The sequence below is a fragment of the Schistocerca serialis genome, chromosome 2 (assembly GCF_023864345.2).
Source record: "Schistocerca serialis cubense isolate TAMUIC-IGC-003099 chromosome 2, iqSchSeri2.2, whole genome shotgun sequence".
In the NCBI taxonomy this organism is placed as follows: Eukaryota; Metazoa; Arthropoda; class Insecta; order Orthoptera; family Acrididae; genus Schistocerca; species Schistocerca serialis.
Window position 1 is genome coordinate 145701343 of NC_064639.1, and position 13741 is coordinate 145715083.

At 42.0% G+C, this 13741-nt stretch overlaps 1 protein-coding gene across 3 annotated transcripts in view; it reads left to right on the top strand.

Annotated features, from left to right (window-relative positions):
* Positions 1 to 13741, top strand: part of LOC126456861 (uncharacterized) — a 109143-nt gene that overhangs the window by 73578 nt on the left and 21824 nt on the right. For all 3 annotated transcript variants that reach the window (XM_050092675.1, XM_050092677.1, XM_050092676.1), the window contains one exon: positions 4710 to 4796. In XM_050092675.1, coding sequence (XP_049948632.1) covers positions 4710 to 4796 — 87 coding nt within the window. The remainder of the gene's footprint in view (positions 1 to 4709; positions 4797 to 13741) is intronic.

Consider the following 13741-nt stretch of genomic DNA (forward strand, 5'->3'; position numbering starts at 1 on the left):
ACCACCACCATCTCCAGCAGCTTGAGCCGGAACGCAACTGTCATGTGAACGGAAGCAGCTATCTGGAGGGGACGAAGAAGAGGAAGGGATAGCAAGGTATGGGTGGAGGGAGAGAAGAGCACTGTCTGTTGGAGTGTGCAGTGACTAGATGGAGGCATGACAAGACTGCCACAAGGCACAGTGTCAAGAGGATATGAGGTGAGGGGGAGTGAAAAAGGAGAGAAGCAGGATAGGGGAAAGGCAGGCAGATGTATTGGCAGAGTGCTGCTCACAATGAGGGTGAGGATACATGAATAGGGGGGAGGTGATACGTTGGGCAGAGGGGGCAGTAACTGTTGGGTGGAGGGGTGGAGATAGCTGGTTACTGTACTTTGAGGCCAAGATAATTCTGGGAGCAGAGAATGTGTTGTAAGGATAACACTTGTGTGTGCAGTTCAAAAAAGCTAGTGCTGGATGGGCTCATCCAAAAGGCCCAGATTCTGAAGCAGCCTTTGAAATAAAGCATGATGTGTTCAGCTGAATGCTGTACCACGAGGTGGTTCACTTTGCTCTTGGCCACAGTTTGGTGGTGGCTGTCCATCCTGGTAAACAGCTGGTTGGTGGTCATACCAGTAAAAAAGGATGTGCAGTGATTGCAGCGAGCTGATGTATGGGATGGCTGCTTTCACAGGTAGCCCAACATCTGATCAGGTAGGATAAGACTGGAATAGAAAGAGCTGAGTAGGTAGATCGGGCAGGTCTTGCATGTGGGTCTTCCACAGAAATATGATCCCTGTGGCAAGGGCTTGGGATTGGGAGTGGCGTAGGGATGGAGAAGAATATTGTGAAGGTTGGGTGGGCGATGGACCACTTTAAGAGGCGTGGAAAGGATCTAAGGTAGGATCTCCCTCGTTTCAGGGGATGCTGATAGGTAATTTAAGTTCTGACAAAGGCTGTGACTCAGTTGTTTCATTCTGGGGTGGTGTTAGGGGATGAAGGTGGCACTCCTTCGCAGCTAATTCTTGAGTAGTGATAGGATTTGGGGTGTGTTTGAAAATGGCACAGGAGATCTGTTTGCGTACTAGGTCTGGGGGCAGTGCCTGTCTGTGAAGGCCTTGGTGAGATGCTCAGCATACTAGGCAAGGGAGTTATTGTCATTGCAGATATGCCATGCCTGGGTGGTCAGGCAGTATGGGAGGGACTTTTTTTGTGTGAAAGGGATTGCAGCTGTTGAAATGCTGTTACTATTGGTGGTTGGTGGGTTTAATGTGGACAGAGGTGTGGATAGAGGATAGAGCCATCGGAAAGGAGGAGGGCAACGTCCAGGGTGGTGACACACTGGTTTGAGGAGGACCAGCTGAAGCAGGTGGGAGGGTAGGCATTGAAGTTTTGAAGGAATGAGGAGAGGGTGTCTTGACCCTGAGTGCAGATTATGAAAATGCCATCAGTGAACCTGAACCAGACTAGGGGATTGGTGTTTTAGGAGGCTACAAAAGTCTCCTCTAGATGATCCCTAAACAGATAGGCATAGGAGGTTGCCATGTGGGCGCCAATGGCTGTTCCACAAATTGATTTGTATACTTTCTCTTCAAAGGAGAAGTAATTGCAAGATAGGATAAAGTTAGTAAGGTGTATGAGGTGTATGGTTCAGACTCTGAAAGATGTTTTGAAAGGTAGTGTTCAGTAGCAGCAAGACTATGGGTATGAGGGATATTGGTGTATAGGGAATTGGTTTCAATAGTGATGAGTAGGAATCCAGGAAGTAAAGTGGTAGGAATGTTAGAGAGTCGGCGAAGGAAGTGGTTGGTATCTTTGATGTGGGAGGCTATATTACGAGCAATTGGTTGGAGATGTTGGTCTGTGAGAGCCAAAATTCTTTCAATGAGGCACAATAACCAGTTACAATGGGTCGCACAGGATTGTTGGGTATGGGGATTATGTGGAGCATGTGAAAGGTGAGTGTGTGGGGTGTCACAGGGGTGAGAAGGGAAATGGACTGAGGGGAGAAGTTCTGGGAAGAGCTTAAGGCTTCAAGCAGGTATAGATTATGTTGGACTTCTGGGGTGGGATCACTCTGGCAGAGTGTATAGGTGGAGCAGTTAGGTAATTCACAGAGGCCTTCGGCCAAGTAGTCACGGTGATTCATAACAATAGTGGCGGAAACCTTGTCTATAGATTGGATGATTAGGTCAGGATTAGATTTGAGGTTTTATGTGGATGTCCTTCCTTCTGCTGAAAAGTTGGTGTTCTTAGGAAGGGACATGGGGGAAGATGGTGTGAGGCAAAGTAGAAGGTAAGGAATTCCTGGAAGGTGACCAAGGGGTGGTTAAGTGGGAGGGGAGAATCATAGTTGGCTGGTGATATGAACTGGGAGAGGCAGGACTCAATTTTGTGATTAGGTTGCCTGTGGTTGGAGGGATCAGTGCAAAGAAGTGTTTCCATTACTGGGATCAGGAGAAGAAGAGTAGGTCTTTGACAAGTCCAACACAGTTAAATTCGGGTGTAGGGCTAAAGGCACGGATTTGGATAGGAGTGGAATTCTGTGGGGCTGAGGATTTTGGTGGACTGTTGGTAGAGAGTTCTGGGGAATGCGGCAAGTTGAAAAGGTCAGCTAGGCAGGGTTTGCATGCTTCAAGAGATTTTTCAAGGAGGGACACTGGACAGGATAGGGGTTGGCTAGTGGTGGCTCGAGGCAGTTGTAGGATGTCAGCAGGTTGATTAAATTATGGAATAGACCATTGGGGTGGGGGGGGGGGGGGCGGGATTCCACAGTTTAGGCAGCATTTAAGGACCACAATGTGGGACTGGGTTTTAGCCAGGAAAGGAATATCTTTCTGAACTGTGCAGAAACATGGAGCGGGGTTCATTTTGGTAGGGATGGTGTATGGGAAATGGAAATGAGCAAATGAAGGTGTTCGATGGTTGTGAGGGGAGCTGGATTACAGAAAAGATGCATAGAAATACCTAAAGACATGCAAAAGCATGCACAGATATTTAAAAATATGCACAAATGCTTGAAATATGTCGGAATACACACAAATACATTAAAAACATGGGCGAAAGGGAGCAGATGAGGTATGGGAATGTGCGTGTGTTGGGATAAGTGAAGAGAGGGTCAAGGGAGATTGGTTAGTAGGAATAATTATAATTATCAGTGGATAAAATCAGAGGCATCAAATGCTGCATCAGCAATCCGCATGGTCACTTAGCCGTGTGTTGTGTGTGGATGAGATTGGCCTTCCTGTTCACGTCTCCTCACTCTCATTGCATGCCACCCTTTTCCATTTTCCATGCCACCCACTTGTCCTTCCCTTTCCCTGCTCCTCCTTTTGCACCTTTCACTGCTCCTTCTTTTGCACTCCTCACCCCCCTCCCCTTCCACACCCCACACTGGCCTGCCCGACAGACTCTCAACACTGCACTTGGTGGCAATCTTGTTGTTACCCACACTTTTGCATTAGTCGTATATTTATGTGGAAATGATTACATATTTTTAAAGTGCCATGGAATCTTCACCTTTCCAGTTATTTGTGGCACCAAATTTCCTGTTTCACTTTCATTACAGTATAATAAGACAGTTAGCCCCTCTTCACACTAAATTTTCTGCTGTGACATTTCCCTCTCCTCAGCTCAAAAATTTTTGTCAGGCAGAAGGTGAAAAACAAAGAGCCTGTTTCATGTACATTAAAAACATCATTAGGTCTATACCTTTCTACATTTGACGAAAAAGTATTGTTTCATGACTGAACAGTGTCAACACTTCCAGTCTCACCTCAAGCATATTTATATACTAAATTATTTCTGTCCTTGAATCTTTCTGTCCAACCATTGGGTGCTTTGAAATCTATGAGTCACAATTTTTGTGCCAAATACATTGCTTTAGCATAACCCATGGTACCATTAGTTGGAATATTCAAACCAGGAGATGGTATTATTTATTTAGTAGCACATATTGCATTTATGGAAACTGACCATCGCACACTTGTTTTAGTTTGCTGTTTCCTCATTCCAGACCTGCTACTTCATTGAATTTTCATTTGCCCACTGTTATAAGGAATGTTAATAGAGGAATGTTCAGTTCTTGTGCAGTATCAACATGCTTCTTGTGTGAATTTTGTCCACTTTCTGAACAATGTTCCATGTTTCTTTGTTAACTGTCTTTTTGTCCATGACATATCATTACACAATTTGATAGGAGAAGAAGGAAACAAAAAATGGAAGCCATTGGCACTTTTGCCAACCTGTATGAACTACTTCTACACGTCATTTTTTACCACAGTAAATAATCTGTATGATGCACATAGTTGCCAGCATTGAACGGCACTGTCTCCCCACACGTTTCCACACCCAACATCCTCAAACATACTACTCCAACACTCCCAGAACTCATAGCATCAGAAGTGTCAGTGTCCAAGCAGAACCAATACCGCCAAATTTGAGTGCATAAAACAGTGAGGGAGAATGTATAAACGAGTAGTAGTTTTAACATGTGTTTAATACAACCGGGACTGGGACTTTCAAAATGGTCATACTATGCTGGAAATGGCAGTAGGAGGGACGTACTAACGAGATTTCACTGTATATTTATATCAGCATATTATAGGAGAATATTGTCTTCTACTAATACTGTAATGAGGAACTACTAAGTCTGCATTGTTTCAAGTTTTGCCATTAATTTAATTCTTTAATGATTTGAATTTTTAAAATATACTTGTATTTCTCATTTTCAGATGGTATTGTCAATGAATTTTCAGTCACTCACTTACCTCCAGAAAAAGTGATTGATACAAATGGTGCAGGAGATGCATTTGTTGGAGGTAAGAGACAATGTCATAATTTTCCTTAATATGCAACATGTATTACTTCAACTGACAAAGTGTCAAATCTGTTTGCATTCACCATCAAAAACTGTAGGCACCCAGCAGGAATAAAGAAAACAGAATCAAACTGCAGGTATTGCAAAGCTCTGTACCCGCATCAGTTTGAAATAACAATACACACCATAATGACAGTTTCAGCAATATGCTATACCTCCTCAGGTTATGATACGTGAACCACTTTATGAATATTGTATGTCCCCACTCCCCAACTCAAGTTTCCCAGTAGCTGATGAAATCTTCTCATGTTATCAGCCAGGTTGTGGTGACAACATGATGCCATGTCTGTGCTGATAAACTTAGACAATTTCATCAATGAAATTTGCTGAGAAAGCCAGCATTCCCATATTGCCAGTAGTTATTTTAATTGACTTTCTGTACTCTGTATATGAAAATTGTATTTGGCATCCAAGCTGAACACTAATTTGTTTCGATATATAATGCTTCCCACAAGACCACCTCAGTGTGATACAGGCAGTCCATCTGGAATGTACTCTATGTGAATAAGTAATGTATACTAATATATAAAGGGGAAATGTTACTAGCAAAAATCTTGAAAACTTCTTGACTGATTTACTTCAGATTTTTACATGATACTACACTCCTGGAAATTGAAATAAGAACACCGTGAATTCATTGTCCCAGGAAGGGGAAACTTTATTGACACATTCCTGGGGTCAGATACATCACATGATCATACTGACCGAACCACAGGCACATACACACAGACAACAGAGCATGCACAATGTCGGCACTAGTACAGTGTATATCCACCTTTCGCAGCAATGCAGGCTGCTATTCTCCCATGGAGACGATCGTAGAGATGCTGGATGTAGTCCTGTGGAACAGCTTGCCATGCCATTTCCACCTGGCGCCTCAGTTGGACCAGCGTTCGTGCTGGACGCTTCATCCAGTCCCAAACATGCTCAATGGGGGACAGATCCGGAGATCTTGCTGGCCAGGGTAGTTGACTTACACCTTCTAGAGCACGTTGGGTGGCACGGTATACATGCGGACGTGCATTGTCCTGTTGGAACAGCAAGTTCCCTTGCCGGTCTAGGAATGGTAGAACAATGGGTTCGATGACGGTTTGGATGTACCGTGCACTATTCAGTGTCCCCTCGACGATCACCAGTGGTGTATGGCCAGTGTAGGAGATCGCTCCCCACACCATGATGCCGGGTGTTGGCCCTGTGTGCCTCAGTCGTATGCAGTCCTGATTGTGGCGCTCACCTGCACGGCGCCAAACACGCATACGACCATCATTGGCACCAAGGCAGAAGCGACTCTCATCGCTGAAGACGACACGTCTCCATTCGTCCCTCCATTCACGCCTGTCGCGACACCACTGGAGGCAGGCTGCACGATGTTGGGGCGTGAGCGGAAGACGGCCTAACGGTGTGCGGGACCGTAGCCCAGCTTCATGGAGACGGTTGCAAATGGTCCTCGCCGATACCCCAGGAGCAACAGTGTCCCTAATTTGCTGGGAAGTGGCGGTGCGGTCCCCTACGGCACTGCGTAGGATCCTACGGTCTTGGCGTGCATCCATGCGTCGCTGCGGTCCGGTCCCAGGTCGACGGGCACGTGCACCTTCCGCCGACCACTGGCGCCAACATCGATGTACTGTGGAGACCTCACGCCCCACGCCCACGTGTTGAGCAATTCGGCGGTATGTCCACCCGGCCTCCCGCATGCCCACTATACGCCCTCGCTCAAAGTCCGTCAACTGCACATACGGTTCACGTCCACGCTGTCGCGGCATGCTACCAGTGTTAAAGACTGCGATGGAGCTCCGTATGCCACGGCAAACTGGCTGACACTGACAGCGGCGGTGCACAAATGCTGCGCAGCTAGCGCCATTCGACGGCCAACACCGCGGTTCCTGGTGTGTCCGCTGTGCCGTGCGTGTGATCATTGCTTGTACAGCCCTCTCGCAGTGTCCGGAGCAAGTATGGTGGGTCTGACACACCGGTGTCAATGTGTTCTTTTTTCCATTTCCAGGAGTGTATAATAAATGTTCAGATGGGCATAGGTTCCACACTAGGTGTTTATAAATTAGTTATACAAAAGTAACCTTTAATTGTGAAAAAGATAAAGAAGTGTTTGACACAGCAGTCATTCCAGTATATCTTCAAATTTTATTTACAAATGTTTAGTATAGCAACCTTTTGTAACATGACAGATGTCCCTTTTGTAATCATTTTCTTGCCAAATCCCAAGAAGCAAGTCTTGATGTATGGTGGCAATTGCTTGTGTTATCCGTTGTTGCAGCTCGTCCACATTTCTCGGAAGCAGAACAACAAACTCTGTCTTCAGTGTAACCCCATACACAGAATTGCATTGTGGTTAAATCAGGTGAACATAAGAGGCCAAGATTTGTTCCACCACATCCAATTCAAGTTGGCACATTTCTACAGAGATATGCGACGTTGTCATGATGATAATGTGGACACGCGCCATATTTCTGGAAAATAATTCTGTGCCTACATCCTATTGTAACTGAGGGATTAGATAATGTTCAAGCAAGTCCAGTTGTGATATTCCAGTTGCAGTTAACTTGGCAAAAAAGAAAGGAACGTAAATCTTGTTACAGCTTACGGCACAAAAAACATTTACCTTTGACAATTCCCTTACATGCTACACAACAGTAACGTATGAATTAACCTTGAAGATAAGCCACATTCAATACTGTATCAAACATTTCTGTAAATTATTTACCTTCTTTACAATTAAAGGATACTTTTGTATAATTAACTTACAAACACTGTGTATTTGTTTTTAAACAGCAGTGTACAGGTTTTCTCTTAAAACTGACTGTGAGGAAGAAAACGCGGTGCTGTGAAAATGGCCAGTTTCATTTCCTTTCTTGCAGTTGGTTTTAACTATGATAGCTTAAATTGAATGAGTAAGCCAGTTGGGATCATTGGTGTATGGGATATGACAGGAACTTCTCCAGCTGCTGGATCTGTGAGGATAGCAGCTTCAGCAACATTATTTCACATAGTTTTCATGTGTGAACTGGTAGCATTACAAAAATTTTCGGAAAATTCAAATTCTAATCATAAGCCGATAAGCCACATATACAATTTGCTTAATATATAGGTTTTCTGTGAAAACCAGCTGCAAGGAAGAAAAAAAACAGCACACTGTCGTATATACCATTTTTGATTGAAATAAAATACATGGAGGAATAATATATATGAGAGAAAATGTTTGTGTAGTAGTTTAAATGCTTTACTATCTTAATTAAAACCGACTGCAAGAAAGAAAATGGAATGACACATTTTCACAGCACAGCACTGCATTTTCTTTCTCACTGTCAGTTTTAACAGAAAACTTGTACATTGTTGATTAAAAAAATATACAGCCTATGTCTCCAGAATGAGATTTTCACTCTGCAGCGGAGTGTGCGCTGATATGAAACTTCCTGGCAGATTAAAACTGTGTGCCCGACCGAGACTCGAACTCGGGACCTTTGCCTTTCGCGGGCAAGTGCTCTAACCAACTGAGCTACCGAAGCACGACTCACGCCCGGTACTCACAGCTTTACTTCTGCCAGTACCTCGTCCCCTACCTTCCAAACTTTACAGAAGCTCTCCTGCGAAACTTGCAGAACTAGCACTCCTGAAAGAAAAGATATTGTGGAGACATGGCTTAGCCACAGCCTGGGGGATGTTTCCAGAATGAGATTTTCACTCTGCAGCGGAGTGTGCGCTGATATGAAACTTCCTGGCAGATTAAAACTGTGTGCCCGACCGAGACTCGAACTCGGGACCTTTGCCTTTCGCGGGCAAGTGCTCTAACCAACTGAGCTACCGAAGCACGCAGGAGAGCTTCTGTAAAGTTTGGAAGGTAGGAGACGAGGTACTGGCAGAAGTAAAGCTGTGAGTACCGGGCGTGAGTCGTGCTTCGGTAGCTCAGTTGGTTAGAGCACTTGCCCGCGAAAGGCAAAGGTCCCGAGTTCGAGTCTCGGTCGAGCCTATGTCTGTTTGAATGTTTATTAGAGTATCTTGTAAAATATATGAAATAAATCGGCCAAGAACTTTTGGAGATCTTAGTCATTCATATTCTATATTTTTTGCTATAATTTTGAATTCCGTGCCTTCAAAGCAGGCAAAGTCGCCACGAGAAGTAAAATTTGCTTCCTGACATGATTCCCAAGAGTACCCCAAACTAGCACATACATCCAATCCTCATACATATTTAGCGGTTGTGAACCATTGCAGGTTCGCTAGTGTTTTATTAGAAGACAAGCAGGATGCTACCTCATTAAAAACATGAGATATATTCAAATGGTTGGAATTGGGAGCCCCTGTTGACATTTATTTCCGTGTTTGCTAATTAGCTTTTGGTTTTTAAAAAACCTTGTGCAAAACAGAAATTTTTCCCACCGAAACAACCCCACCCCTTCTCTTTTCACTCAGATGTGCTATGGCAGGTATTTGTCATCTTCTGTGAGTCTTTGTTTATTTCTGTAAGATATTATACGAAGTTTATGGTTGTTTTTCTATTTTAAATCTGAAAACTGGGGCATGCATTTTTATTTTGGTTCCTCACCTGCAAATACTATTATCCACTCTTGAACAGCGTGCGAAAAAAGAAAAAACACCACTCATATCTTTCCGTGCAAGCTCTGATTTCCCTCATTTTATTATGATGATCGTTTCTCCCTATGTAGGCCAGCATCAACGAAGTATTTTCGCATTCGGAGGAGAAAGCTGGTGATTGAAATAGCATGAATACGTCCTGCCGCATTGAAAAACTCCTCTGTTTTGTTATCATGTCCGTTACACTATGTCACCTATTTCTTGACAATACAAAATGTGCTGCTCTTCTTTGAATTTTTGAATGTGCTACATTAATCCATCTCGTAAGATCCTACACCACACAGCAGTACTCCAAAAGACGGACAGGCATAGTGTAGGCTGTCTCTTTAGTAGATCTGTTGCATCTTCTAAGTGTTGTGCCAATAGAAGGCAATCTTTGGTTCACCTTCCATATAACATTTTCTATTTGTTCTTTCCAATTTAAGTTTTCGTAATTGTAATTCCTAGGTATTTAGTTGAACTTTACGGCCTTTAGATTTGATTGATTAATTGTGTAACCAAAGTTAAACGGAGTCCATCCACTCATGTGGATGACCTCACATTTTTCATTATTTATGGTCAATTCCCAATTTTTGCACCACACAGATATAGTATCTAAATTGTTTTGCAGTTGGTTTAGATCTTCTGATGACTTGATGATAAACAACAGCATCATCTGCAAACATCCTAAGATGGCTGCTCAGATTGTCTTCTAAATCTTTTATAAAGATAAGGAAAGAATGTTTTCTATGCTGCTGTGATTTGTTGTTAGATTGTAATTATATACACTTTTTCACACCATTTACATTCCCCACACACTTTGTAGAAAACATTTTCATATGTGGAATGAGATTCAGGAGTAAACTTGTGGTGCCATACTCACCAAGAGATGCAGCATCATTGGTGCCATTCTCGTGTTTCATGTTTTCTTTTTGCCCACTGTAGTGTACATTTTGAATGTTTGATGCAATTGTTGTGTATTCATTCCAAGCTTTCTTCCTCATATTATTGCTTGCTATATGTGGCAGTCCTCCTCTGCTGTAATCTTTTTTAGACTATTGCTTTCTCTGAGGACCTTGAGATCAATTTCAGTATTACTTCGATGCCAGTTTTCCTCTATGAGATGATCTGAAAATATATAGTTTGTATTTTCTCCTTCCCAGAATACCTAGTTTTAAAGTTCCTGCCCTTGTTTGGCATGTGTAGACAGATTTTTATGAACTACGTATTAACTGATAAGAGTTAAGCTTTTTGTAATTTGTCTGTAGAAGTGTTGTTGGTGTTGAGATTTTTCTGTACAAAGTTGTTATGTGGTATTTATGTTGTTGTCCCCCTGCCCTCTCCCCATGGATATGTTTTTTGCTGTATGTTCGTATCTGCAACAGTGTTCCTTGTAAGGTGAACACTTTTCAAGGAGCACTGCATGCCACCTACATAAAAAAAACCATAGGATGGGGAACATATTGCTTACGTGTGTCCATCATGTGTTGATATTCCTGGGTCTTTTGTTGTAGTTTGTTGTTTAGTTTGTTTATCATTTGTGTATCGTACATTCTCTCTGGATACTTGGTGCATTGTGCTTAGAAGCTGTGTGTAGTTCAGTTTATCCACAGTGGTCCTGTGAAGACTGTAACATATATCTGGAACTTGAATGTTTGTGTGTCATTAGGTGATTGGATTGATAGTGTGTGGTTGTACTCATAGTTGTGAGTTTCCTGTGTGTTTCAGAGTTATGTTTTTTGTTGATTCTATGTATGGTGATATGTAGGAAATTTAGTTTCATGTGTGCTACTATCTGTGTGGTGAATTTATGAGCTAGCTTTGTTTTTGTCACTGTGCAGCTGATTTATCCGAGTGTCTGTTTCATCTAACAAACAACTGAGGTTATCTACATAGTAGTGTGACTATATAAAGTTGTATTGTTCTGGATGTTTAAATTTGCTGAATATTTTGTGTCAATTGCGATTCAGAAATATATTGACAAGCGAGCCACTGACAGGTGAACCCATTGAGGGGCCTTATTTTTTCTGGCAATTCATTGCTTTTTTGAAGGTTCCTGTTGTGGAAGTGTACAGTTTGTGTAGTAATGTATGAGTGTGGCATACTAGTGATAAGATGTTGCATGTTTGAAGTTGGCTACTGTTCTAATTGGAACATTTTTTAAATGCATTTTACTGTTTTGCTATTCACCACATAGAGTAGGCACTGATTCTCAGACAGGTACAATGAGAATGAATGCTGAAATTATTTCAGCTTTCAGGAAGCCCTTCTCCTGAAATAAAAAATAACACCACATTCATGCCTCAGCACATAGAGACTGGCCATGTATGTGCGAGTTGTGCTTGTGGAATGTGATATGTTTCCTACTTCTGAAGCAGAAATATTTCTAGCATTCTTTTTCATTGTGCCTGTCTGCGACTCAACACCTTCTCTGTGTCTTGAGTAAGTGTCTGCCCTTTCCGTATTGTTGTTATTCCATCCTGGACTTTGTTTATTTTTGTTCAACAGTTTAGGTTGGGTACTTTGGAGCTGCAAAATTCTGACACGAATTCTTTGGTGACGAATGGAAAAATTGGTAGAAGCTGACCTTGGGGAAGATCAGTTTGGATTCCGTAAAAATGTTGGAACACGTTAGGCAATACTGACGCTATGACTTATCTTAGAAGATAGGCTGAGGAAAGGCAAACCTACATTTCTAGCATTTGTAGACTTAGAGAAAGCTTTGGACAGTGTTCACTGGAATACTTTCTTTCAAATTCTGAAGGTGGCAGGCGTCAAATACAGAGAGCGAGAGGCTATTTACAATTTGTACAGAAACCAGATGGCTGTTATAAGAGACGAGGGGTATGGAAGGGAAGCAGTGGTTGGGAAGGGAGTGAGACACAGTTGTAGCCTATCTCTGATATTATTCAATCTATATATTGAGCAGGAAGTAAAGGAAACAAAAGAAAATTTTGGAGTAGGGATTAAAATCCATGGAGAAGAAATACAAACTTTGAGATTTGCCGATGAAATTGTATTTCTGTCAGAGACAGCAAAGGACCTGGAAGAATAGTTGAACAGAATCAGTGTCTTAAAAGGAGGATATAAGATGAACATAAACAAAAGCAAAATGAGGATAATGGAATGTAGTCTAATTAAATAAGATGAACATAAACAAAAGCAAAATGAGGATAATGGAATGTAGTCTAATTAAATCAGGTTGATGCTGAGGGAACTTATTTATTTACATGTCAAGTTCTGTAGGACCAAATTGAGGAGCAAACCTCCGAGGTCATGGAACGTGTCAGTACATGTAATTACAACATAAAAGTAATAACAGATAAAAATAAAATGTTTATGAACCCAAAAAAAAGTCAAGCCATATTTTTAAGTAAACACAATCAACAGTACAATGAGAATCAGCTTAATTTTTCAAGGAACTCTTCGTCAGAATAGAAGCGAGTGACCCAGTGACCCATGAGGAAACTCATCAGTTTAAATTTGAAAGTGTGTGGATTACTGCTAAGATTTTTTAATTCTAACGGTAGCTTATCAAAAATGGATGCAGCAGTATACTGCACACCTTGCTGCACAAGAGTTAAGGAAGTCCGATCCAAATGCAGGTTTGATTTCTGCCGAGTATTAACTGAGTGAAAGCTGCTTATTCGTGGGAATAAGTTAAAATTGTTAACAAGAAATGACACTAAGGAATATACAGGGTGTTTCCCTAAATGTGTTTGCCTCTGTAAGGTACAAAGTAATAGGTAATGGAAATATTTATTTTGGTAGGTCACCATAAGAAACATTACACAGTCTGTGGAGCTATGAACATAGTTTATTGTGTTATTATCCAAAGAGTTACAGCAAAAAGATACAATTTTTTAAATGGAACAATAGTTGTTTCTATTGTGCGCTGGAATCAGTAACACCAGCTGTGTATACATCAATTTAAATTACATTCCTATCACTTTTAGTTTGGGAGCTACAACCCTTCAGAGTTTCAGGGGCAGATACCACACGTTGTACATAATACATGGCTGTGTGGTGGGTGATGGATGTTCTGGCGGTAGGAAGTTGATTTAAACGAGATGTTCAAATTTGTGTCCATGTTCCTGAATGCACAATGCAAAGCACCTTCTAAAGGATCTGCTGACGAGATGTAACATTGCCGATTCCACAGAGCAACATGTGTCCTTGATGTGCTGTTTTAAATCATCGGGGGATGTGGGCTCAGTGACATAAACACAAACCTTTAGGTATCCCCACAAAAAGAAATCTAATGGTGTTAAATCGGGCAACCTTGTGGGCCATGAATGA